This window comes from Culicoides brevitarsis, chromosome 2, assembly GCF_036172545.1.
Source record: "Culicoides brevitarsis isolate CSIRO-B50_1 chromosome 2, AGI_CSIRO_Cbre_v1, whole genome shotgun sequence".
Lineage (NCBI taxonomy): Eukaryota > Metazoa > Arthropoda > Insecta > Diptera > Ceratopogonidae > Culicoides > Culicoides brevitarsis.
The window spans coordinates 5,117,589-5,143,509 of NC_087086.1; the positions used below are offsets into that span (position 1 = coordinate 5,117,589).

The 25,921-nt window shown below is 29.1% G+C and overlaps 4 protein-coding genes across 5 annotated transcripts; 2 read left to right on the plus strand and 2 right to left on the minus strand.

The window, feature by feature from the left end:
• Nucleotides 1-246: 246 nt before the first annotated feature.
• Nucleotides 247-9,132, minus strand: LOC134828383 (bridge-like lipid transfer protein family member 3B). 2 transcript variants are annotated; one of them, XM_063841350.1, is made up of 10 exons: nucleotides 8,992-9,132; nucleotides 7,368-8,561; nucleotides 6,760-6,986; nucleotides 6,000-6,026; nucleotides 5,733-5,825; nucleotides 3,885-5,679; nucleotides 3,286-3,400; nucleotides 834-1,399; nucleotides 658-775; nucleotides 247-599 (listed from the first exon to the last, which is right to left on the minus strand). In XM_063841350.1, exons 1-10 carry the CDS (start codon nucleotides 9,033-9,035, stop codon nucleotides 549-551), a joined length of 4,230 nt encoding a protein of 1,409 aa, XP_063697420.1. In that variant the 5' UTR covers nucleotides 9,036-9,132; the 3' UTR covers nucleotides 247-548. The 2 variants fall into 2 exon arrangements, with proteins under 2 accessions (XP_063697420.1, XP_063697421.1); XM_063841351.1 differs by lacking the exon at nucleotides 6,000-6,026.
• Nucleotides 9,133-10,199: 1,067 nt separating this feature from the next.
• LOC134830665 (cytochrome c oxidase assembly protein COX20, mitochondrial) lies at nucleotides 10,200-10,842 on the plus strand. The gene is made up of 2 exons (XM_063844216.1): nucleotides 10,200-10,347; nucleotides 10,473-10,842. The coding sequence occupies exons 1-2, from the start codon at nucleotides 10,270-10,272 to the stop codon at nucleotides 10,779-10,781; spliced, it is 387 nt and encodes a 128-aa protein (XP_063700286.1). The 5' UTR covers nucleotides 10,200-10,269; the 3' UTR covers nucleotides 10,782-10,842.
• Nucleotides 10,783-13,118, minus strand: LOC134830663 (zinc carboxypeptidase-like). Its single transcript, XM_063844215.1, has 5 exons — nucleotides 12,916-13,118; nucleotides 12,720-12,856; nucleotides 12,184-12,659; nucleotides 11,106-11,393; nucleotides 10,783-11,047 (listed from the first exon to the last, which is right to left on the minus strand). Exons 1-5 carry the CDS (start codon nucleotides 13,066-13,068, stop codon nucleotides 10,842-10,844), a joined length of 1,260 nt encoding a protein of 419 aa, XP_063700285.1. The 5' UTR covers nucleotides 13,069-13,118; the 3' UTR covers nucleotides 10,783-10,841.
• An 11,311-nt stretch (nucleotides 13,119-24,429) lies between these two features.
• On the plus strand, nucleotides 24,430-25,921 carry LOC134831493 (flightin). Its single transcript, XM_063845228.1, has 3 exons — nucleotides 24,430-24,651; nucleotides 24,737-24,889; nucleotides 25,255-25,921. The coding sequence occupies exons 1-3, from the start codon at nucleotides 24,527-24,529 to the stop codon at nucleotides 25,409-25,411; spliced, it is 435 nt and encodes a 144-aa protein (XP_063701298.1). The 5' UTR covers nucleotides 24,430-24,526; the 3' UTR covers nucleotides 25,412-25,921.

Sequence of the window (25,921 nt, forward strand, 5' to 3'; positions counted from 1 at the left end):
TTTTTTTTAACATTTATGAAAAAAAAATATTTAAATATTTAATTAATTTAAGAAAAAGCTCACAAGATGCCATAAAAAATAAATCGCAGGCAATCTTATTTTTTTACGTTAATTAAATATTTTTTTAAAAATATTAAAAATTGAGTTCGAATGTGTGTCACGACAATTTTTTCATTAAGTTTTTGTATATAATATCTAAATTTATTTTTTAATTATTTTTTATTTTGTTTTGATATGCTTGTTCCCAATATTTTTCAATATATTTTTTTAATACTATTAAATTTTAATTTTTTTTTTTCAATAGAATTAGGAGTGAATAATGACTTTAGGCTCTTTCACGGTAAATTTGGAATGAAAAAGTACTATTTTGTCGTCTTACAGGTCTATTTATAATACTTTAACATTATGGCTGCACAAATTTTTTCATTAAAAATTATTTGAAATTTATACAAAAATGAAATTTGTAAAAAAAAAACTAGATTTAACTTAATTCAAAATGGTCTATCGGCACAACAATGAATGCAGTCGATGATGTTGCAGTTGTGTCGCTACCTTCGACCATCTTTGTGAAGATGGATTTCTGTCGCGGTGAGTTGAGACTACAAAAAAAATTTTTTTTTAAATTTTTTTTTGGAAGAAAAATTTTAAGAAATTTACCTGCAATGCTTTAATTGTGTCCATTAATGAACTTTTTTCCTCGAGTAATGAGGCAATGTCATCCTGCGCGATCTTTAAACATGTCTTTAAGACGTCAGTTTCTTCTTTGGCAATATTTCTAAAAAAAAATAATTAAAAAATTATTTTTTTAAACGAAAATTGATTAATTTTCTCACCTTTCCCTGTCAAATCTCCTCTCAATCGTCGCCATTTGCTTCCGTAAGCTGTCATTATCGATCTTTAGCTGCTGCATGACGACATGCAATGCCAACAATTCTTTATCCTTTTCCGGCACATATGCGCCCACGTGATTTTCCGTCACGATTTTCGGTTGAATGTAAAAAATTCCCGCAGCATCGCGCGTTATTCGCATTTTGCCGATGCTCAAGTCGATGGGCACGGGTCCCGGTGAGGTAATATTAACAGGAGGACGGTCTTCGTTAAGGTGAATTTTGACATTTTCCAAGTCAATTTCCATTGGAAGAGGCGTGGGCAGGACTTCGTCTTCCGCGAGATCGCTCAAGCCCGTTGCGGTGCTCATGGACATCGTGAGCGAAAGATCTTTCACGCGAATATTGACTTTGCGCTGAAACCACGACAAAATTGTTTTTCTATCTAATGTGAGGCTGCTGACGTTCTCGGGCGTGTGAATGTCTTCCTCGAGACGCAAGGCGATGCTTGGCGGCGCTTCGGGATTGTGCGGCGCAATGTTCCATGCTCGACAACGCGCACCAAATTTCGTCTAAACAGAAAAAAAATTAAAAAAAAAATTATTTTTTTATTATTTTTATAAAATTTTACTCAAAAAATCGCTACTTTCTACTATTTAAAAAAAAAATCATGCAAAATTAAAACCTAAAAACACCAATTTTACCTTTTGACTCGCTGTTCATTCGTCTAATTGTTCTTTTTTTTTGTTTTTTATATAAAAGCGAAACAAAAATGCGACAGAGAAAAGGGTGCAGGAAAATTAAACTACGAGAAAAAGCGACGATGGCAGGCATTTTATTTTTTTTAAACATTGATCATCTTCAAAAGTAGAAAAATTACAATGGAAAATAGAACAATTAACAAGAGAAAAGAACAAAGAGAGAGGAAGAAAAACATAGATGAGGATGGAATTCGTTTAAAATGGGGACAAGCGCAACATAAAAGACTGCCAATTTTATTTTATTTTTTTGTTTTTCTTTTTTGAGAGGAAGGAAATTTTTTTTCGAGTTTAAATGACGTTTTTTTATTTTGAATTAATTTTTTGTAGATTTTTTTTTAAATTTTTAATTAAAATTTTTTATTAAATTTTTATTTTTATTAAATTTTATTTAAATTTTTATGAAAAAAATTTTTTTAAATTTTTATTTTAAAAATTAAAAAAAAATTTTTTAAATTATTTAATTTAAAAATTAAGAAAAAAAAATAGAATTTCTTAATTTTAAAAATTTTAATTTAATAAATTATTTAATTATTGAGTTAATTTAATTTAAGAATTTTTTTTTCAAAAAAATTTTTTTTTTTTTGATAATAAAATGATTTTTTTAAATATTTTTTGATATTAAAAAAAATTATTTTTTTTAGCTTTTTATAATTTTATTTATTTTTAATTCTGTAGAAATTTCGCTGATTAAAAATATTTTTTTAAATTTAAAATTTTAATTGAAATTTCCTTTTCATCTCATTTTATTTATTTTTTATTTTTTTAATAAATTCTACAACTCATAAAAAAAATTCACTACTTCTACTCATTCTTCAAAAAATAATAATTTAATGTGCATCTATTACAACACTAAAAAATTCTAAATAATTTTTTCAAATAAAAAATTGGAAATCTACTTTGAAAAATAATTGAAATAAATATTATACCTGTTCATTTTTTCGTTGCGCCTGTTATATTTATTTGTTTTTTTAATATTTTTACACGACAAAAAATATTTATTTTGATTGATTGGTTTTTTTGTTCGAATATACGTGTGAAAGTTTATTTTATCATAGTTGAATATTGTTTTTTGGATAATATAGAAGATTGATAGAGAAAGCATGCAAAAAAGAAATAAATTTTGCAACACATTAACACTTTTATTTTTATTTGATTTTTTTTTTCTTATTTTTTATGAATTTTTAAGGAAATTAAGGATGAACCTAAACTAATTAATATTTAATTAAAAAAAAATAAAATTTCTAATTATTTTAATTTTTTAATGGATTTTAATTAAAAAATATTTTTTATATACAAAAAGTTTTTTTTTTTTGAAAGATTTGTGTGTGAGAAAAAATTTAAATTGTGGGAAGAAAAAACATTCCCTACAAAAAAAATAAAATTTTTCAACAAAAAACGTTTAGAAACCGTTTAAAAAATTAAGGGTGATTTTTTAATTTTTTTTTTTCAAAAATACGGTAGAAGAAGAATTCAAAGCAGAAAGCCACACATTGAGAAACGTATAGAAAAAAAATACGTATGAAAAAATGGTCATGATGTTCATTAATTTGAAATAAATACAACTAAAATTTTGAATATTTTTAGAATAGACACAAAAATTTGAAAAAAGATGAAATAATTTTAGATTTTTAGAAGATGAAATTTTGGTTAAAAAAATGATAGGATTTAAAATTAAAAAAAAAAATAAAGGAATTTACCTGAAATTCATCCCATGGAATAGCGCCGCATTCATCACATGTTAAAGTTGAGACCTGAACTCGCATGCTGGAAGAGGAGCCTTTATTTTGTCGGATTAATTCTACTGTGGTAAGTCTGAAAAAAAAATAATTTTTAATTTTTGAATTGATTATTATTTATTTAAATAAAAAAAAAATAAATAAATTCAATTTTTGAAAAAAAATATTAAAATAATTTTTTTCGTTTTTTTTTTAATTTTAAAATTTATTTTAAATTAATTAAAATTTATAAAAATTAATTTAATCGAAAAAAAATGTAATTAAATATTATTTAATAATTTTTTAAATAATTCAAAAATAAATTGAAAAATTTAAAAATAAAAATTTTAAAATTAAAATATTTAAAAATTAAATTTTTAAAATTTTTATAAAAAATTTTTAATTTAATTTTAATTTTTTTATTCAATAAAAATAAATTTAATTAAAAAAAAAATAATTTAATTTATTTTTTATACTTAAAATTTTATTTAAAAATATTTGATATAAATATTAAGAATTTTTAATTTCAAGAAAAAAATTTATTATTTTTTTTTTAAAGGAAATTAAAATAAAAATCTCACCTAAAAGTCGCCATCGACACCAAATCCCTCCTCCGTAAACTACTTGCCTCCGAGGGTTCTGACGGCGACGAGTCCTCTTCTTCAATACACTCCGTCGCCTGTTCCACGGGCGCTATTTTCGCATCTGTCCCAAACGGATTCAACTTAAACATCACATCCATGCAATCTGTCGTCTTCTCATCTCCCATAATCATGATAAAATTCTCACTATCCGAGCTGTAATCCGAATGAATGGAAATTGTATCGGAAATATCATCCGTCGAAGTTTTCAGCGCCGAATCAATTGACGTCATAAAATTCGAAAATCCCTTCTTCATCGAAATTATACTCGAATTCAGCTCTTTGCCGATTTGTTGGGCGCCTGCTTTCTGCCCTCCTTGCAGTGCTGTCATGATGCGATTTGATTTTTCGAGCTTCGGAGTCGTTTTTTGGCTCGAATCAGGTGTTGGTTTGCTCGAAGGCGTTTGAATTTGAACATTGTGTCCATGGGCATTGGGGATAGATTGCACGGGAGCATCCGTAACGGGTGATGGGGTATCGATACTGTTAAAAATATTCGAATTTTTGACGAGATCCAAGGAGGATTGTTGCTGAGGCCAATTTGAGAGTTCATCGCCGAGACTTGCGGAATCGGGCAAGACACTTTCCGCATCGCCGCCCGATGATTCCTTGCCCGGCGACATGGATGGCATGATTAGAGAGACTTCTACTTGGGGTATGACACAACCGATGATGATGGAATTGTCTGTATTTTTGTCCTTCATGATGCGTTTCGCGTCGACAGACAAGAAAGTTGTCAGTTCGGTGATTTCTTCCGCGAATCGCAGCAAAAACAAGAGTTGGTAATGGTCAACTTGGATGCTTACGAGATTCGAAACGTGCGCAATGACATGTAAATCCGCCATATTTTGATCTTTTTCCGTTTTTTCCTTCGTTTTTTGCTCATTTCCGTTCAAAATTACGGGTTTATTTGCCAAATTTTTCTTTGCGACGTCATTTTCGTTCGAATTTTGTTGCAATCCAGCGACAGACAAGATCAAACCGTCCCTCTTCGGTGGTTGCGGAGGCGGATTATCAAACAAAAAGTCAGATTTGTGCTCGAAAATCTTGTCCGGGAAGGGTTCTGTGGATTTTCCGTGAATCCAAAGCGTAATAGGAACCGCATCGATAAATGGCGTCGCTCGATTGACTCCAATCGATCGAACTCCGAGGAAATCTACCCACACGGGATCCAGTTTGACACACCAAACGTCACGTGGTTCAGCCCACAAAGCGTAACGCGTCAATTGACTTGCTGCTGAAGATGATGCCGAAGCTGGAGGACTTTCGCCCGCATTTGTGGTCATATCTGTCGCAGCAACATGCGATAAAATTCGATCAGTAACGATGCACATATCGCCATGTTTCGACGGAAATCCCGATCCAAACACCAAAGAGCCTTCTTGCAACGACGACAAAGCTTGCGCCAAATCCGCTCGTGATGCTCCCATCTCACGAATATTGGTAATGGCAAAACGGGAGACTTGAATTTGCATCGTTCGTGGGCGATCTCGTTGATTTGGCGTATCAGCTCGTGCTTCAATAACGACGCGCGGCATAATTGCTTCCAATTTTACATCCATGTACATCAAACTGGGCTCATTTCCGCTTGAAGGAGAGTTCATATTGTCCGCCATTTTGGTACGAAGTAAGCTTTCATGTAAATTTAACGCGAATGAATTGAGCCACAAACAACTATCGAGATCGAAATTTATCTGGATCGGATTTACATGAACATAAGCTTTCGATGGCGGTACTAAAAAAAATTAAATTGAAAAAATTGAAAAATTTTAAGAAAAAAAAACTTACATGGAAACACAAAATCTCCAGGATAGTAAAAATAAGTAAATTCCGCATGAATTGTCGACATGTCGGGCGGAAATGAATATCGATCCTTGTCTCCTGTGAGGAAAAGATAAAATAATTTAATAAAAATCGAGAGAAAAAAATTAATTTTCATAAAAAGGATGCACTTTGAACAAGAAACACAAGAAGCCCTAAGGGAAATTTGAACGTAAACCTTGCAACAAAATTTCTTTCTACTGGCTAGAATTGAATTGAGCTACTACGGTTTACCTGTTTTTCCTTTCCTCTTATGTTGAGCTAAATTTTAATAACATTTAAAGTTGAAAATATTTTTTTTTTCATTTTTTTCGTCTTTTGTCTTCAAATTTGCTTAAAAATTAACTGATTTTAAGCAAAATTGAGGATAAAATATGAATTGAAGTAAATTTTTACAAATTTTCTATACAAAAATATCTAATGAAGAAGATAGAATAACTGAAAATTTTTTTAATTTCACAAAAAAGTTCATTTTAAAAATTCATTTGAAGGAATAAAAATTTTATTTCTAAATCGAAAAAAAAATTCAAAACCAAAAATTCATTTTAAAATCTTAAAGGTTCATTTTGAGATCAAAATTTTCTATTCAGGAGCAAATTTGATTTCAAATTCAAAATGTTCATTAGAAAATTTAAAAAAAAATATTTTGAAAGAGAAAAAGTTCATTTCGAGAAAAATTAAACATTTACAAATTAAAAAAAAAATTTGAGTTTGAAAATTTTTATTTTGAAAAAAAAAGTCAATTCGAGATCTTATTTTTCAATTCAAAAATCAATTTAATATGAAAAATTTCTCTATTTTTGCTCATTTTAAGATGAAAATCGAAATAAAAAAAATTAAAAATGAAAAAAAAATTTTTTTTTCGGGATCGAAAAATATTCATTTTAAAAAATAAAAATTCAACAAAAAAATAATTTCAAGAAATCCAAAAAATTTTCAATTATCGAATCTTAATCTCAAACTCGAAACACGAAAAAAAAACATAAATTCTCACCTGAAATAAACTCCTTCGGCATCTGCTTCTTCCCGGATGTCGTCACACGATACAACGTAAAATCCTCCACGCGTAAAATAACGCAAGCCGACATCAATTTTGCCAAATTATCCAAGATATTGCGCTTAATTGGCGATGAAACAGCTGATCCTTGCGGCGTTCCTGCCCCGCTTGTCGGAGTTTGAGGAGTTGTTGGTTGACTAACGAAGGGATTCGGGTTTTGTGCCCTAAAAATTAAAAAAAAAATTATAAAAAAAAATAATTTAATTAATTTTTATTAAATTTAATTTAAAAAGCAAATAAATTATTTTTAAAAAAATAAATTAATTTAATTGATTTTTAAAAAATTGATTTAATTAATTTAAATTTATCAATTTTTTAGTTTAATTTTGTTTTTTTTTATTATTTTTTTTTTTAATTTAATTTTTTTTTTTATTTAATTTATTTTTTTTTAATTTTATTTTTTTTTAATTTTAAAAATTTTTTTTGTTTTAATTTAAATTTTTTTTTTTTAATTTTGAAAATTATTTTTTTTTTAAATATATTTTTTTAAATTTAAAATTAATTAATTTTTATCATAAAATTAATTTTTTTAAAATATTTTTTACCTCTCCAAAGGTGCATGCGTCGTTCGATTCGGCTGCCCGAGTGTCAAAAGAGCTTCTCTAAACGCATTTAACGACTGTTCAAGCCACATTGCGGGCGGTACATTCGCTTCCCGATACTTTGGCCAATGCGCGCGACTTGTTTTCGCCAAATGATACGGATAAAAATCGACTTGGAAGCCTGTCACGGAAATCTGAAGAGCGCCGCCGTCTTTTAACGATGGATAACTCGATCGCCCGTCTCCCGGATCATCACACAAATGTAAATCGATGCGCTGCGAGAAGAAATGGTACGAAGTTTCGCGCACATCGAATGCATTAAATGACTTTTGGAGTACGGATTGGTTTTGCTGCGACGGATCTGAGCGTGTGGATTGCGCCATTTGTGCCTGATATTCGGGCAAAGTCTCCAATTTTCGCTGCGCTTTCAATTTTTGCGTTTCTTTCGTGGCAGATTGGATCAAACCTGACAGCGAATCGATGAAATGAAGCGCTGCTTTGAGCTGGGAGTCCGTTAGAACCCACAAAAGGTCGTCAAGGATGATCACGAGACGCGACGAGATGACACTGCAATCCGACATTTTCTTTTTTATCGTAATGCGGCAACGAGCTTGGTTCGTAAGAAGTCGCAAAGGCGTCAAACTCGAGTCTTGCGTTGAACTTGCTTCGATTCTGACGGTTTGCCATAACATTTCCTTGAAAATTAGCAAGTGTCCCTTTGAGGGATCCTTCAAACGTGTGAAATGTAAGTCGCCTGCTTGCCATTTTGGAGTTCGTGATTCGACGCGAATTCGTGACATTTGCACGGAAGCCGTGAAAGCGGGACTTTTGAAGCGAATATTCACCGTATTCACGACGATTGTGATGCCGTCGATGACTTTGTGGATGAAACTGTATTTCCCCATGGGTGCCGAAAGTGAATTATTTCCAGTTGGCGTCGTTCCCGTGCGCATAACTTCGCAAGTTTCGACACTAATGTTGACCTCATCCAACGTCAATGTGATCGGGACACTTTTTAATTTGGTCCACGAAATGCGGATCGCGACGTGATTGCACCAAGCGTTCGTCAAACGGAGCCATGTCGGCAATTCGAGCAAATCTGTGAGCACTTCTTCGTCTAATTGCAAGTTCGAAAGCTCTCCTTCGCCTCGTAATGTGTTCAGATTTATCTTATCAGCTGACAAGTTTTTGCAATATCTGAAAAAGAAAATAAAAAAAATTAAAATTAATCCATATGTTTGCTCATTGAAAAGATTTTTTTATAGAAATTCACACAAAAAAAAATTTCTTATCAACATTGTGTGATTTACTCGTTCGCTGTACGTAACGCAATAATGCCCGAGCCTTGACAAAGCACTTTTGTGACAAATTACAATAAATCAATTAACCATGCAACAATCACTGAAGAAAAAAAATTTTTTTTCAAGTACAAGAAAAAATATTCTACAGCAGCGGATCGATGCAATTTTATAAATTGCAAAAAAAAAATTAACATTATTAAATGACCTTTCCAACAAATATTTAATTGAATTTTTTTTCACTTTACAGATTTTACGAAGTTTTTTTTTTCACGACGACAACGACGACGACGACGGTGATTTATTGATTTTCCATATTTCACGCTTACCTCGAGAGATGTTTCAGCAGCTGATTCTTAATTATCGACACCATATTTACAAACTTAAAGCTAATTAATTGCTAAAAATGTCACGGAAACTAGTTAAATTGCAACATTTTTCTTTGCAGATTTTTCTCCTTCTCTTCGAATATTTGTTGAAAGTTTTTGACAGTAAGGTGACCAGATGGGAGAGTTTTTTTCAAGGAGTTTATTTTTTTTTTGTAGTAGAAGTTTGTTTTAGATTTTTTTTTGTTTTTGAATTTTAATATTTTTTAGAAATTTTTTGATAATTTTAAAATTTTGATATAATTATAAAATTAATTTAAAAAAAAAAAAATTAAAAAAAAAATCTTTAAAAAAATTTTTAAATTTAAAAATTTTTAAATAAATAATTCTTGCTAAAAAAAAAAAAAAAATATTAACTTAATAAATATTATTACATTAAAATAGATTTTTTTTTTTTTTCAAAATTTTAAAAAAAAATATTTAATTATTTAAAAGTAAAACAAAGTAAAATAAAAAAAATATTTAAATTAAAAATAAATATTTTTTAAAGCTACAATTTTTAAATTAAATAAATAATTTTTTTAAAAAAAAATTTAAAATTTTTAATATTTATTTGAAAAATTTACATACCTATATATTTTAAATTAAAATTTTTATGTATTTTATTAATTTTGAAGTTAGAAAAATTATTTTTTCAAAAAAAAAGTTTGAAAAATAAATAAAAAATAAAAAAAATAAATTTAAAAAAAAATAAATAATTAATAAATTTTTTTTAAAAAATAAATTAAAAAATTTAAATTAATTAAATTTTTATGAGCAGAAAATTTAAAATAATTTTTTTTAAATTTTTATTTATTTTAATTTTTAATTATTTTATTAATCTTAATTTTTTTTCTAAAAATAACAAAAAAAATTATTTATTTTTATTTATTTATTTTTTTTTTTAAATAAAAGAAATAAATTTGTTTGATTTTTTTTATTTAATTTTTTTTATTATTTTTTTTATAAATTTTTAAAATTCTTGTTGTAAAAAAAAAAATTAATAAAATATGAAAAAAAATATGATAAATTTATTTATAATTTTAAAAACAAAATTTTTCATAATTTTATAATTTTTTTTAAAACTCTTTTCTATTTCAAAGCCCATGGTTACCATATCGCTCTACTACGTCGAAAAAAATCGAGTGTCCCATCTGTCAAAATCAGTTGTTCGTGAATTGAACCAAAACATTGCGTGAATGGTCTTTTTCAAAAAATAAAAATTTCCCAAAAATTAAGAAGATGTCGATGGATCTAAAAGTCGATAATCCTGTACCGGTAAAGGACATAACCGACGAAGAAGAAGATTTGCCAAAACGGGTAAGAAATTCGACAAAAATTGCCTTTGAATATTTCTCGCCCTTGAGAAAAATATTTTTTTGGTGTGAAATCTATTACTTCAATTTCGCGGTTGAATGAAAAGTTTTATTTTTCTTTTTTTGCAGAGTTTATATATATTTGGCACGGATGTCTCACAAATTCCCTGTTTTCGGAGTTCGTGGCTTTATGGCATCAGCGGAGGAATTGGAATAGGGTTAATTACCTTCATGAGAACTTCGCGAGGTAATTTTTCATGGAATGTCGGGGTAGGATCACTTTGCGCCATTACCGTCGCATATTGGATTCCGTGTCGGTATTTGTATTCTAAAAGTGCTATCGAGTATGCGAAGTTGCAAAAAGGCATCAGAGCAGCTGCTGTGTACGAAGGATCCGCACTTGAGAAGGAAGTTATGGAAAAAAGTGAAGATGTGTGAAAGTTAGGCGACTTTTTTATTAGAAAATTTTAATAAAACTTGAAATATTTAGAAAAAAAATTAATTTTCAATGCGGAAATATCCACGTTTGCGTCCCTCTTCCATCATCGCGAAGACCGAATGTTCAATTTCGAACGCATTTTTGATAATTTGATCAGCAGGCAACAAAAATCCGTAGTAGCCGGTATCGCGCATCTCATAAGTGAACGAAAACGGGACGTTGTGATGACCTTTTGCCCAATCACGTGATCCGCCGGAAGTTGTATCTGCATGAAAAATCACGTGAAAAACGATTTTTAATGAAAAAATTAGGAAAATTCTTACATAAAACGGTTTGAGCGTTGCCAGCAGTGTATTTTGTGCCGTACATCGAGGCAATTTGAGCTGCTCCAACATTTGCCAAAGCGATATGATCGTCCTTGTTGTTGATGGGGTCTTGGTTATGGGCAAATGGGTACATCAAAAGTTGACTGTACGAATGGAAACTCAAATACATCTCGACTTTGTGCTTGATTGTTTCGAAAAAGTTGGAAATTGCGGTAGTTTCGAGCTCTGAGAAGGGTTCGGGACCGGCATATGTATCACTGCATGGATCTTGAGATGCGCCTCCCTCTGAAAAAGATTTAATTTTTACAAAATTAATTTTTTTTTTTAATTTTTGATTTTTTTTTTTTTTTAGCCAAAAAAAAAAAATAATGTAGAAAATAAAAAAAAAAATTAGAAGAAAAATTTTGAATTAAAATTTTAATTTTAAAAATTTAAATTGAAAAAATTTTAAAAATGATGATTACGAAAATTTTTAATTAATCTGTTTTGTTCAAAAATTAAATAAGTTTTTTTTCAATTTTTTTCAAAGTAATTTTTTTTTATTTTTAAAGAGAGAATTAAAATTTTAATTTAAAATGAAAAAATTAAAATTAAAAGAAAACATTTTAAAATAAACTTTTTTCACATTTTAAATTAATAATGAAAATAATAAAAAAAAATAATGATATAGAAATTAAAATTAAATTAAACAAAATAATTAAAATAAAAAAAAAATTGTAAAAAAATTTAGTTGTTCGATTTGTATCAATTTTTTTATTTTTTATAAATTTTGATTATGCAAATCGAACAATTTCATTTTTTTTATATTAAATAATTTTAATTTAATCATTTTTTTTAATTAATTAATTTTTTTAATTAATTTTTTTTTTTAATTTAATTATTTTGTTTTAATTTAATTATTTTTTTTTAATTAATTTTCTTTTTATTTTTTTTTATTATTGTCATTATTTATTATTTTAAATGAATTAAAAAAAATATTTTTTTCAAGTAAATTTTTTTTTAATTTTTCAATAATTTTTAAATAAAAAAAATTAAGTAAAAATTTCTAAATTTGAAAAAAAAAATTAAAACTTACGCATCCACGAATACTTGAAATTCCGATTGCCATCAGTTCCGTAACAACTCGATCCCGGGCGCTTGCTTCTCGTTTTACGCCACATGCGATTTGTCTCGTGCGTGTACACATAACCATCGGGATTGACAACGGGGAAGATGTACCATTCGTAATTTTCTGCTGCAAATCTCACCTGTTCGTTCTGCGAGTGCAAAAGACTCTCGATAAAGTGCGTTGTCGTAGCTGAAGTGATCCATTCTCGAGCATGAATGTTCGATTCGATGAAAATTGTCGTGTTTGCCTTATTTTTTCCGTAATTGATGTGAATTCCCTCGATTGGGCGCCCTTCCCATGAAGTTCCCATAGAAATTCCTCGAGCAACATCGGGATGATTTTTTACAGTTTCACGCAAATATTCGTAAATTTCATCCAAAGTGTGATACTCGGTCCATCCAAAACGAGGAGATTTTACTTTGGGTTGTTCGTTGTCGATTAAACTGAAAAAAAAAAATATTTTTAAAAAATTCTAAAAAAAATTAAATTTTTGAAAAAATTACCTTTGAAGATTTTTGTTCACAAGTTTGTTCTTAAAAGAATAATCTTTGACCATATCCGTGAAATCTCCAATTTTATGAGGAGGAACAACGACTTCGATGTGTTTTCCAACATTTGTTGGAGATCCCCATAATTGATACTTTAAAAAAAAAATAAATTATAAAAAAAAAATTAAAAACTCATAAAAATTTTTTTTACCCCATCAGGTTTCAATTCAACTTCTTGCAAAACTTTAAGTTGCTCATCGTTCGAAATTTCCAATGACCAAACCTGATAATTGTCAAAACGAGCCTTTTCAGCTACAGCCAAGCCAACAAGGCACAAAACGGCAAAAAAGTGAATAATTTTCATTTTTTGTGAGTTCTTCACGAAATCGCGAATCGAAGTCAACTGATGAAAAATCGCAGGTGCATGTTAATTTCTATATTTTTTTAATTCTGCAGATTAACTGAGTTATGTTGATAACAAAAAGATAAGATTAAAATATGAATTGTTATTTTTGAAAAAAAAAATAGATCGATCATCATTGATAGACGAGTTATCAGGGAATTTACGTGATTTGTGGTTTTATCTGTCGAGGAGATAAATTTATTTTGATTTTTTTTTACAAAGTTGATTTAATATCAATATTAAAAGTTTTTTTTTCGTAAAAAAAATATTTATTTATTTTTCAATAAAATTTTAATCGTTTATTCAACTTTTCCAGTTAAAACAATCAAATTTTTTCAACAACTTATTTTTTTTGTTGAATTAGCAAGATGGCGATTTGCAAATTTCGAAAATTAATTTTTAGAATTTAAATTTTTAAATTAAGTTTATTAAATTATTTATGCAAACTCTCAGTTTATGAAGAAATTATATTTTTTTTTAACAAATTTCGATAGTTTTTAAAATTATAAAATTTCTAAAAAAAAACAAAAAAAACATTTTTTTTTTGAGAATTTTTGTTTTTTGAAAAACTTAGTTAGGTAATTGAAAAAATTAAAATAAAAAAATATTTTTTTTTTAATTTTTTCTGAATAAGAAAATAAGTTATCAGAAACGTAAAATTTTAAAATAAAATATTTAAAAATCAATTGTATTGATCAATTTTCAATTTTTTTATTTTAATTTTTGAACATGAAAATAGGAAATATTTTAAAAATTTAGCTTTGCAGAATTTTTCTTTTTTTTTATGCAAATTACATTAAATTTTTAAATTTATTTTCTGCAAAAAGTAATAAACCGATAGCTAATTTTTTAAATATTTTCTATTTTCATTTTCAAAAATTAAAAAAAAAATAATTTATTTAAATATTTTACTTTAAAATTGTACGTTTCTGATAACTTTGCAAATTTTCGTATTCAGATTTTTATTTATTCAATTTTGTTTACATTTCATTTCAGCACATTTAATACGTCTATTTGAGTTCATCAACCTCAAGATAAATTATTTACGAAAAAAATGTTCCAGACTTCCTCAATAAAAGAACATAGACAGTCCTTGAACTTGATTTGAATTTAATGTTCCCGACGTCTGTCTTAAATCTAAATACAAAAAAAAGAGAAAAAAATTTAAATTTCAAAGAAAATCTGCATAAAGTATTCTCTCTGTCTATTCTCTGGCACCATTCCCTTATAATGACCATCATTTTATTTTACAAAAAAAATTCTTTCAACTTCATTTTTTTTTTAAAACCGACATCCACACATGCATGACTCTGCTTGTACAGAAACCACTTCCCATTTTGCGTTTTTGTTTGGATTCACACCAATCACTAATGTTGAACGTTGATATTCTGCACTTGAACAATATGGGTTCCTGTTACAAAGACTACCATTTGATGAACCAATTGATGCACAAACAGCGACGGCATTTTAGAATTGGAAATTTTACAAAGTAGAGTAAAGGTAATTTTCGTTTTTTCCAAAAGGAAAATTAAAAAAATAATTTTAAAAAAAATTTTAGAAAATAATTTTATAAAAAAATTAAAAAAATAAATTTTTAATTAATTTAAGAAATTATTTTCTAAAAAAAAAAAAAAAATTAATTAAGCCACACTGTCGAGTTCCTTGTCTCTATTCGACAATCGTTTCAGCACATTATGAACTCCATCGACATTAATGCCAAGCGTTCAGTAATTTCAGTACCAATCTCGACTTTATTTCATCAGAAACTTGAGACGTCACCAATATAATCTAGCTAACTGCACATTCATACCTGTTCCGAAAGTGCATTTCGAGCAGGTACTAAAAAAAATTTTCATTTTTTTTTCTACCTGAACTGAAACTTGAAGTAACCAACGAAGATAAACATAAGCAGGTAAATATTTTTTTTATGCTTTGAACAGGTAACACGAATGTTGTTGTTTACGGAATGGAGTGAACAAACAACAAGTAAGCTGTGAAGCCCATATAAGTTGTGTGTAGTTTTAATCTTGTCGGCTGTTATGATCGCCTGTTGAACATTTAACTCTTTTTCTTCACTTTCTATCGAACGGATTAAATGACGCCTTTGTTCAAGTACAAAAAATGCTTTTTTTTCGCAATATTACTTCAGACTTTGTTGGTTAGGTAATTAAAAAAATATTACGTCGGAATCGTCATCGTTGTGTGTGTCGTGGAAAAAAAGTGCAAGACACGTTATACAATATACGGCACTATTTATAGAGCGTACACGAGAAAGATTGTTGACCAGACAAAGTTAGTAAATTTTGTACTGCGATGCATTTCTGTTTGCCTCGTAAAAATTGTGAAGGATGGGGACTTCAATTGGACTCGATTTATTATTTGAATTTGGTAAAATTGTCTATGATTGGATAAAATATGGGATCAAATATGGAATTTCAAATGCGGTTTGAGCAAATGACTGAGGTTTGTCGGCGAAAACGACCCGAGTCTGCTGCTTACTTGTTGTTCTCGAGTGCCTTGCGTTGTTTCGCAACAACAACAAATACAACAACAACAACATGTACAAACAACGAGGTGTTTCTGAAAGTTGTCGTGAAACGAAGAGCTTGAGTGCATTTCTCAAGAATTTTCATATTTAGTAAATTTCAAGCTTAAGAATTTTTTTTCTGTAATTTTTGATCAATTTCAAGCTCGAAAACCATCAAATGGGCTCTCAAAATAAAAATTACGTATTTTTTACGTATTTTTACGTATTTTTTACGTATTTTTTATTTTTCAATTTTCAAGCTTGAGAACCATCCAAAAGACATCCAAAGGCAGTTTTCAAGCTTAAAAACATCCTCTCAAAATGAAAAACATTTTCCATAACTTTTTATTTTTCAGTTTCAAGCATCCAAAGGCAATTTTCAAAATCAAAAATTAAACGTATTTTTTATATTTTTATATTTTTACGTATTTTTTATTTTTCAATTTTCAAGCTTGAGAATCATCCAAAAGACATCCAAAGGCATTTTTCATAACTTTTGATCAATTTCAAGCTTATAAACCATCAAATGGGCTCTCAAAATAAAAATTACGTATTTTTTACGTATTTTTTATTTTTCAATTTTCAAGCTTAAGAACTATCAAAAAGACATTCTTATCAGCTTAAAAACGATTCGAAAAAAAATTCTTTAAAAAACAGACAGACCAAATTGAAACCATCAAGTAGATTTTTTTTGTTTCAATATAATGAAATGAAATCCAACAAATACAAACAAAAAAAAAATAAAAATAAATATAAACAAGACACGTTGTCGGCACTTCTGAGCCCCTATTGTCCAAGTGATGTTGTTACTTTGAAATTTTCTATTGATATTTTGGAATATCGTCGAGAGAAGGAAGACTACGCGTTTCCTTGACTTACTTTTTTTAACCGGCTGCTCGCTTTCTGTATACTTGGCTTCGAGGTTACATAAACAACAACAACAACAAACAATAATAATAAAATAACAACAACACTATACCGACCTACTTTTCACCTCCTCTCGAACGAACGTGTGTTTGTTAAATATTAACAAATAAATAAATAAAAATAATAAAAATAAATATAAGGCAAGGCAAAAGAGAGTAGGAAAAAAAACAATAAAAAATTGGGCGTTGTTTCGAAACATTGTAGGAACTAAGTTTCATTAACAACAGGGAGGCAGAAACACGAACGACGTTAAAGTTTTACTTAATACTTTTGTACCGTACAGTTGATGTCTGTCTCGTTTCTTTTTTTTCGTGAACCGAGTTTAAAAATTCAACTTTCTACTGGTTGGTTTTAATGGAAGGTTTGTTTCGTGAGTTGATTGGCCTGCCAGTCTACCAAAATAGGTAACGTCTTTCGAACAAACAGGCAAGATAAGAGACACGTTTTCAGCATTTGCTTTGCACATCCATTAGGCAACCAGATATCCAAAGAGCTCACGTGGATATGGCAAAATCGAATACGAGCTTAAGCTACAACAAAAGAGAGATTGTATCAAAAAATTTGAATATCCGAAAAAGCTTAATTTGTTGCTTTTTACTCGAAATTCAGCTAAAATTAAACATTTGTTTAAAAAATTGATTTAAAATGAAAATCTCCTTTAACTGGGAATCCCAATGCGAATGGAAGGTATATTTGACCCACTGGGTATCTGAAAAAAAATTATAAATTCCCTCTGTGCCTACGCTGCTCATTTGCCTATAAAATAAATTTTCGAACGAGTGATCTACTGAAAAAATCGTGAGCGAGATATGTTGGGTAACTTGCAGACGACAAGTTGTGCAATTTTACTTTGATTAACACCAAGAGCTCAGAGACACGAGAAACATTCGCAGACAGTACAAATGAGCAACGAGCACGACGTCTATGGCGTATGACGTGTTTTACGTACTGGGAATATTTCAATGTTAACACAAAATATTGGTTCGAATGATGGCAATTGGGAATCGACTTACAAGTGATTCGAATAAGAAACTTTTGTTGCAAAAAATTTGATTGATTTTGTTCAATGGGAATCTTGTTTGCGAATTTTGTGAACCTTGGAATCCAATTGAAATTATTTGAAGGTTGAAAAGTTTGAGATTTGATATTTTTTATCAATTTTAAATTAATTTTTAAAGTTCTTGAGAGACGATATTTTATATAGAAATGCAAAAAAAAAAAAAATATTAAATAAAGGAAAAACTTTGAAGCTTTTAAAATTTCTATTTTTTTCTCGTTATTTGCGATTAAGAAAGATAGATTCATGCATTTCTGTATTAAATATTGTCTCTCAAGAACATTAACTCTTAGCCAGCTTATAAATAATTTCAAATCTGAACTTTTCAACCTTCGAATAATTTTAATTGAATTAATAGAATCACAAAATTTTCATACAAGGTTCCCATTGTTTCAGTTTCATTTAATTCGACAATTCAAGTCGTATCAGTCTTATACTATTTGGGGTGAAAAAGCCATTGGTAGATGACCGCCGACATAAAACTTAGCTTTTGTTTTTATCGTAATGGCTATTTCCTTATTATAATAACGATTAAAGGACAAAGCACATCTATAAAAAAATCTCTGATCCAGCAATATCACAATGTCTCAGCTCAAAGAAGCGCTCATGTCTCAAATTTCTTGTCGGTTGATGACGTATCATTTTGGCTTGGAGCTCAGGACACTTAATAGAACAAAATTAATAATAATAATTTTTTTTTGTACCTTTATAGTTTTCATCTGTATGAAGTTAAAAAATTATTCAAGCAAATCTCATTTAAAAAATCCAAAGTTACCTTTTTGAAATTTTATCCTCGCTACTCGCCTCTCGTTTTCGTTACTATTGTATCATGAAATCATGAAAGTCCGGGCAACATTCACAGCTTACCAAATCTTTACTAACCTCATACGCTACGTTTTTTCTATGGCATCCTAATACTTTGGTAACGCGATTTCTCCAATGTGATTCTTACCATTCCGACGATTGACAAACTTTGGGTTGATGTGGTGTTTAAATTCGCCGTTTTTGCGAGTGGCTGTGTATTTACCGCTGTTTGGCTGTTGAGGTAAAAAGAAAATAAAAAAATACAAAAGAAACAAAAAAAAAAGTATTTTAAATAATTTCTCTTAAAAATGCATCAAGATTTAATGAAAAAAAAAGTTTTTTTTTCGGGAGAATTTTGGCAAATAGTCGAAAAAAGGGCAACCCTTCCCCCGTACTCGCCGTACGCCATCTCAATGTAAACCAATGCGTAATTTTATGTCCCTCATAACAAAGTGGTTTATTTAAACACATTGACTTGCACATTGATTAGGGACCCATAAGAGAAACGTTCTGCCTGCAGCGAGTATTTGCTTTGGCGCCAACATCAAACAAAACACTCTCAGGCGCGGTGTGTATATTTTGTTCGAGCGCGCGATATATACTCCGGCATCATGAGTGCCTCGTTAAAAGAAAGAATATCTAAAATTCGATTGCGCAACCCGACAACCCAATGGCAAAAGTGCTAACGTATGGCCTGCCCAATCGAGGTGCTGCCACACTAACAAACGCGTCAAAATCCCGTCAATCGGCAAAATGCTTGCGTTTTTACGCTGGGAAGCTCTCGTCGTTCATTCGAACATTCCCAACTCGAAACGAATTTTTTGTAGTAGTTTCGTCGATAGGTTTTACGAGCAGGTTTCCACGCGACGCGTCGAATTGTTCAAATGTTTCCAAGCAATTTTTGCATAGAGAAAATATTATAGCTGCTTCGATACCCAGCCAACATAAAGCGCGGGAAGACAATCTGTTGCGCGCCAAAACTATTCCGTGTATCGAAAATGTAAATAAAAACACACATGTGACAGCTCGTTCGAACAACTGACAGTAATTATAAACCGAGTGACTTCGCTTTAAGAAAGGTCTTCAAGGTGACCGAATAAAATGAAAATCAATTGACAATTATTCAACAGGAAACCAGAAATCGATGGATGCCAATTGTTGATGACATGAACGCGGATTTTGCCGCTGGAAGTTTCGATTTTTTTTCGACGTCGTCGTCTTGAAAGGACATTGACATTTTGAACAACAAAAATACGACAAAACAAGGCGAGAAGACGACATTGATTATTATTGCGTACCGAGACTTTGTTGCATCGTAATTTCAAGTACGACATTCAATTGAAAATGGATTCACTTTTTTGTATTCATTTTTACGAGGGGTGCATAATACGAGCAACAACGCACTCACTTTTTTTTTATCGTTTTTAATTTTCGTTTCTTCTTTTTTTTTCATTTCACCGGTATGCCCATTTACGTAGCTGTACGAGGGTCTGTGTGTGCGACAGTGAAATGGCAATTTTAAAGTGTGGGACAAACTGTAAAATGTCATCATTTGACCAAGATGGAAGGAATCCCAACTTGTCAAAAACTTGTTCTATTACGCGAAAATTTTTGCGGGAAATTTTCTTGGCGGGCTTTTGCTTTGAAATGTTCATTTTTATGCCAATATGAACAAAAAATAATAAGAAACTATTTTTTCGAATCCACTGAACTCGAAACTTGAAGCTTGAGCGATTTTTCATGAAAAAAATTAGAATTTCAAATTTGAAGTCGAACTCGATAAAATAGAAGATTTTTTCATGGCTTCCTAATACAAAAATCAAGTGACTCAATATTTAGTGTTTTTGGTTTTCGAAACGCGAAATGCATACTACTGACTTTGCCCGCGTCGTCGTCGTCGTAACTCTGTGTGCGAAACAATGCCTATTCAATATTCAATATTTTTCCCACAATTACCAACCGTGCACAGTTTAGGTGGTTTACAGAAATTTTGTATCCATACAGATTGCCGCCAATTTTTCGTTTTTTTTTTATTTTTGAGCGCTGTCACGTAGAACAAGAACGAAGCTACGACGACGTTGTTCATTTATTTTTGTGTTTTTCTTCAGCGATGGTCTACTGGAAGTACAGCTTCTTATGTTTGCCTGGTTTCAATACAATCAAATTTCCTTCGTTCACTTGTGAGACTTTGGTCTAAAAAACGGTTGGGAAAAAGTGCTGAGCTCGCGTACAAATCCGAATTGAATTTGGATTCGAGTTTCGAGTCGAACGAATTTTTTTTTTCGTAAATCCAAAGACTGCTCGTTTCATGAGCGGTTGGTTGGAAGATAACGTTTCTTTTCAAATAGCAATAAATTTAGCCGACAACGTTATCAGCGACGCCATAAAATTTTGACAGGTACCAATTAAAAAAACGTGTTATCAGGCTACTTAACGGTCGTCGTCGTCATCCAATAATCGTCGAGACGTGAATTCAAGTCGTTCGTCGTACACGACGGAGACAATTAGAGTGGAAAGAGCCCCAAACGACGACGACGTTGCTTTTGTCGTCGTTTCGTGGCGAAGGAATAGATTTGCTTTGAGTTTTTGTTCTGGCAAGAGAAAAAAGAGACACGAGATGCATACAAACTTGTCGACATCAACGAGGCGCACATAATATATCGTCGTCGGTCGAGACATGTGTGTTGTCGTATCGACGTAAACAAAAAAAGAAACGGAAAACGACCGTAATTTCTTCGCGCCTAAACAACAGTCGATCATCTTGTTCTACATGAGTATTTTGACACTTGTACCTGCTGTCACTTCTGTTCGCCGAATGTTTGAGTAACAAATTCCTCTTGGTTATTACACAAGTAGTGCCAAACTTTTTACCGACATTTTTTTTTCTCCCGATTGGTTAATTTTGTGGCATGAACAACGAATCGATGAATATTTTTTTTTATTTTCAAAAACCTTTTTAAAGATTTTTCTTTTAAAAATTTAATTTTAAAAGAAAAATCTCTCTAAAAAGGCTTTTGAAAGTAACTCCTAATGGACAGTCATCATCGAAATCGTCATTAATTTCAATCAATCTCATTGTTATCACGAACGAACGTCAAACGAGAGCGAATTTAATTACCGCGCCGTTTTTACCCTCTTGCGCTTCATGACATCCTGTTTGAAATGATTTTACAATATTGTGGATTTATTTCGTTTTTACCAACTTTTTACTAATCATGATAGAGGCACCTCTCGTTCTCTCCTCTTGTTAAACGCATTTATCGTTTTGTCGGTAAAACGTCGTTGTTCTTTTTTCTTTGGCACGAGATTTGTCGTCTTGCTCAGACAGCGACGGTATTTTTGTAAAGGAATGAAGAAGTAAAGTATAGTCGTTTGATAGAATTGTTGTTATCATGTTTGGTAAAATTGAATAGCGTAGTTGATTTTTTGTATATAGTTGAACTCTTCTGTGGATTTTTTTTATTTATTCGACGTATTTTTTCACATTTTATGCGAATTTTTGATATAAAAAAATTTATTTATTCAAATTTTTGCAAATAATGAAAAAGTTGTAGTAGAATTAATTTTTCTTGAATAAAAAAATTTAAAAATAAAAATGTAATTATTGAAGTTGGAAATTAAAAAAATTTGATGGCTTAATTCTTTCATTGGTTTTTTGGTTTCGTTTTTAAAAATTTTATTTTGAAAAAAATATAAATTAAATTTTTTTTTTTAAATTTCAAAATAAATTATTTTTTAATTATTTTTTTTTAATAATTTTTATTTATTTTTTTTATAATTTTTAATAATTTTTTTTTTATTTTTTAAATTAATTTTTATGATTTTTTTTTAAATAATTTTTATTTTTTAAATAATTTTATTTTATTTTAATAATTTTTATTTAATTTTTTAATTAATTTTAAAATAATTTTTTTTGAAATATTAATTTTTCAATAATTTTCAATTATATTTGTAGATTTTTTAAATATTTTTTTAATGATTTTTATTTAATTTTATAATTGACATTTCAATTATTTTTTATTAATTTTTCAATTTTTCTTATAATTTTATTTAATTTTGTTTTTATTAATTTCTAATAATTTTTTAAATTATTTTTAATTAATTTTTTAAATATTTTCATTATTTTTTTTTAATTAATTTTTAATTATTTTTTTAATTATCTTAATTAATTTTTTTTTCAGCGAAATTCAACTCAAATGTAAAATTTATGAAAATTTAAAACTAAATATAAAGAAAATAATTTCAAATGCTTTAAAATAAATTTAATTCATGTAATTTTGTTAAGAAAAACTTCTAAAAATTATTTTTTTAACTTTTATATTTGAAAAAAAAATAATTTTCTGACATGAAATTTTACCTTCGAATTAAAATTTCACGCAAGTACTTGATTTCTTTTACTAAACTTGAAATTCAACAAAACATAAATCTACTACAACTGAAAAACAAGTTTATAACTTACGAAACCAACGTGAAAAGGGAATCATAAACGAAAAAAATATTCTCGCAACAAAAGATTTTTTTCCTTTGCTCTTCTTCCTTCTTCGCTTTCTAATGGTCCAAAACCAAACAATCGACACCCAAAATAAAGAAAAGAAAAAAAATAACAATTGACCTTCGGCAATTTCACGCTTCATTAGTTTTCTATTGTTATTCTATTGTTCTCGTCAAGGAAGGGTGCTCCAGTTTGCCAGGCATCCAGAAACGCCAAGATACGAAATAAGGGCATCTTAATAAGATTTTTTTTCTTATTTCTCTTTTTCATTCTGTTTTGATGCTGCATTCTTACTTACCAAAAAAAAAAAAAATGCGTTCGACATAATTTCCTTTACCTGTGTGTTTCGTTACCAAATTGACCTTTTTCTGTTGATTACCTCTTTGTTGAATGCAGGTTGATCTAATTTTAGGTTCGGTTAGTTAATTTGTACATATTTGTTGTTGTTCGTTCATGTAACTGCAATTAAAAATACGTTAATTAATCTTGCGTTATATCATCATTCAACACTTTTAGAACGATTTTTTTGTGTGTGAGAGGAACAAAAGAAAGAGTGAACACTACCTGCATTCAGATTTCGAGGGAAATTTCAGATTTGATGATTTTTTTTGAGAGAAAATTTGTTACGAAATACTTGAAGAGCTCCTCGCGTGATTTTTGTAAAAATAGAGCAAATATGTGTGAGGACAAATTTCGCAAGTACTGTACGAGGACGCGAGTCAGGGATGAATACCAAAGTTTAATAGCACAAAAGTCAACCGATTTTTATAAAAAAAATATTTAAATTTATTAAAATTTTTGACATGTAATAACTCAAGATTTGCTTTGAATATTTCATTGTGGTTTTTTGAAAATAGTCGATTTCAGCTCCGAGAAGGTTTCTGTGAAGAAAAAAATTAAAAATGTTTACTGAAACTCATAAAAATGAAGAAAATTGAATGTGATGTCGATTGCATACCTTTTAAGAGAAAATTTTAAATTTAAAAAATTTTGAAATGCAATAACTCAAGTTTTGTTTCAAGAATTTCTTTGCGGCGTTTTGTAAATTGTCAATATTAGTTCTAAAAAGGTTACTGTGAAGAAAAAAAATAAAAATCTTTAGTGAAACTCATGAAAATTAAGAAAATCAAATGTAAAGTTGATTGCATAACTTATAAGTTAAAAAAAACTTTCTTTAAAATTTGAATTAATTGCATATTTTTGGAAGAAAATTATTTTTACCAAATATTTTTTTTTTCTTGGTAGAACGAAATTTACAGGTCCCTTATTTGATGATAAATTCTCAATTGAACCACAAATAAAAGAAATCGTTCGATAAGAGAGTCATCATCGTATTGCCATGACACGAAATGCAATTTTTTCTATTTGTACACACGGCACATTATTGGTAATGAATGTATCATCCCCGAATCACATCGTGAGCCAAGAATTTTTTTATTTTCTTGTCTCTTCGTTTAACATTTCGTGTCAATCAACTATTTAATCAACTTTTTTCACTTTAGTGCTGCGAATCCCCTCAACTCAGTCAGACACAAATTAATCGATCCGCGAGTTCATCAATCAATTTTTTATTCTTGAAGCAGAAAAAAATAATTTTTTTTTTTTATAAAAAATGGCCGATGAACCACAAGCAGCTGCTCCTCCCGCCGAGGGCGAAGCTCCAGCAGAAGCACCCGCTGCTCCAGCTGAACCTGAATGGCAACCACGTCGATTGACATTGTACAAACATTGGGTCCGGTGAGTGTTCGAGAAGTTTCTTCTTCGATATTTTTTTTTTCATCAAGACGTAATTTAAAATTTTTTTTTCTTCTTTTTTTTGTAGACCACAATTCTTGCAATACCGTTACATGTACGATTATAGATACAATTATTACGATGATGTGCTGGAATATTTAGACAAAAAGAGTGCAGGGGAACAAGTTGAACTTCCAAGACCTCAATATTGGGCTGAACGAGTTATCAGAACGCAACAAAAGTAAGTTTTGTTGAAAATCTGAAAAAATAAAATTTTAAAAAAATTAAATGAGAAATTTTTGAAAAGAGAAAATTAATAAAAAAATATTAAAAGAAAAAAATAAATATTAAAAAAATTAAAAAAAGAAAAAATTGAATTAAATTAATAAAAAAATAATGAATTTTAAAGTAAATAATAAATTTAAAAAAAAATTAAATAAATAAAAAAGAAGAAAAATATTAAAAAAAATAATTATAAAAAAAATAAAAATTAAAATTTAATTACAAAAAAGGAAAAAAAAAATTAATAAAATATTAAAAATAATATTAATAAAAAAAAAATTAATAAAAATCTTCAAAATTATTAATTTTAATTTTTTTTTTCAGGAAAGACAGTGCTGATCCAACCTACACTCCACACTCATACGAATCAACCAAGAAACGTACTGACCGACGACAAGTCACAACGTTGTCCAACAACATCAACTCTCACAACTACCACAGCAGAGGTTACATGGGATTGAAGTACTCACGACTTTTGTAAAAAAAAAACACACAAAAAAATTTCCCAAAAAAAATTATTTTGTTGTTTCCCGAAAAAAAAAACTCATAGTTCTCTCCACATTTTTATGCCGTCCTAATCATAGAATAGCATCTACCTACAAAAAAAACTAAAAATGGAAAAAATGTAAAAATCTTCCATTATAGTATTGAATTAACACGAAAGAGATAGATAATGAAGAAGGAGAACATAGCATTAGAAATTATCTTTAATTAATTAATATGTGCCAAAAAACAAAACATCTTTTGAGTTAGAAATGTAATTTTATCCTCGTGTGTTAAATTTTTTCTCACTTTTATTGTTGAATAGTTTGTAAGACAGAAAAAAAATCAGAAGGATGATTTAACTATTATTCTCTAATTATTTTATTATTAAATGCTAGATCTTAATTGTTGTAAATTATATCATTTACTTACTTACTTCTATTTACTTACACTCATGAACTCGTAAAAAAATAATTGTATATGATGAACACTTTTTAAATTGTATGTT

Excerpts from the sequence above, each read along its gene's own strand:
- LOC134830665 (XM_063844216.1), top strand. The coding sequence starts at position 10,270 with ATGTCGATGGATCTAAAAGTCGATAATCCTGTACCGGTAAAGGACATA. Across the intron at positions 10,348-10,472 it reads AAGAAGATTTGCCAAAACGG|AGTTTATATATATTTGGCAC; the intron begins GTAAGAAATTCG and ends CTTTTTTTGCAG.
- LOC134831493 (XM_063845228.1), top strand. The coding sequence starts at position 24,527 with ATGGCCGATGAACCACAAGCAGCTGCTCCTCCCGCCGAGGGCGAAGCT. Across the intron at positions 24,652-24,736 it reads TTGTACAAACATTGGGTCCG|ACCACAATTCTTGCAATACC; the intron begins GTGAGTGTTCGA and ends TTTTTTTTGTAG. Across the intron at positions 24,890-25,254 it reads GTTATCAGAACGCAACAAAA|GAAAGACAGTGCTGATCCAA; the intron begins GTAAGTTTTGTT and ends TTTTTTTTTCAG.
- LOC134830663 (XM_063844215.1), bottom strand. The coding sequence starts at position 13,068 with ATGAAAATTATTCACTTTTTTGCCGTTTTGTGCCTTGTTGGCTTGGCT. Across the intron at positions 11,394-12,183 it reads TTTCAAGTATTCGTGGATGC|AGGGAGGCGCATCTCAAGAT; the intron begins GTAAGTTTTAAT and ends AATCTTTTTCAG. Across the intron at positions 11,048-11,105 it reads CAACGCTCAAACCGTTTTAT|ATACAACTTCCGGCGGATCA; the intron begins GTAAGAATTTTC and ends TTTTTCATGCAG.
- LOC134828383 (XM_063841350.1), bottom strand. The coding sequence starts at position 9,035 with ATGGTGTCGATAATTAAGAATCAGCTGCTGAAACATCTCTCGAG. Across the intron at positions 6,987-7,367 it reads ACGCATGCACCTTTGGAGAG|GGCACAAAACCCGAATCCCT; the intron begins GTAAAAAATATT and ends TTTAATTTTTAG. Across the intron at positions 600-657 it reads ACACAATTAAAGCATTGCAG|TCTCAACTCACCGCGACAGA; the intron begins GTAAATTTCTTA and ends TTTTTTTTGTAG.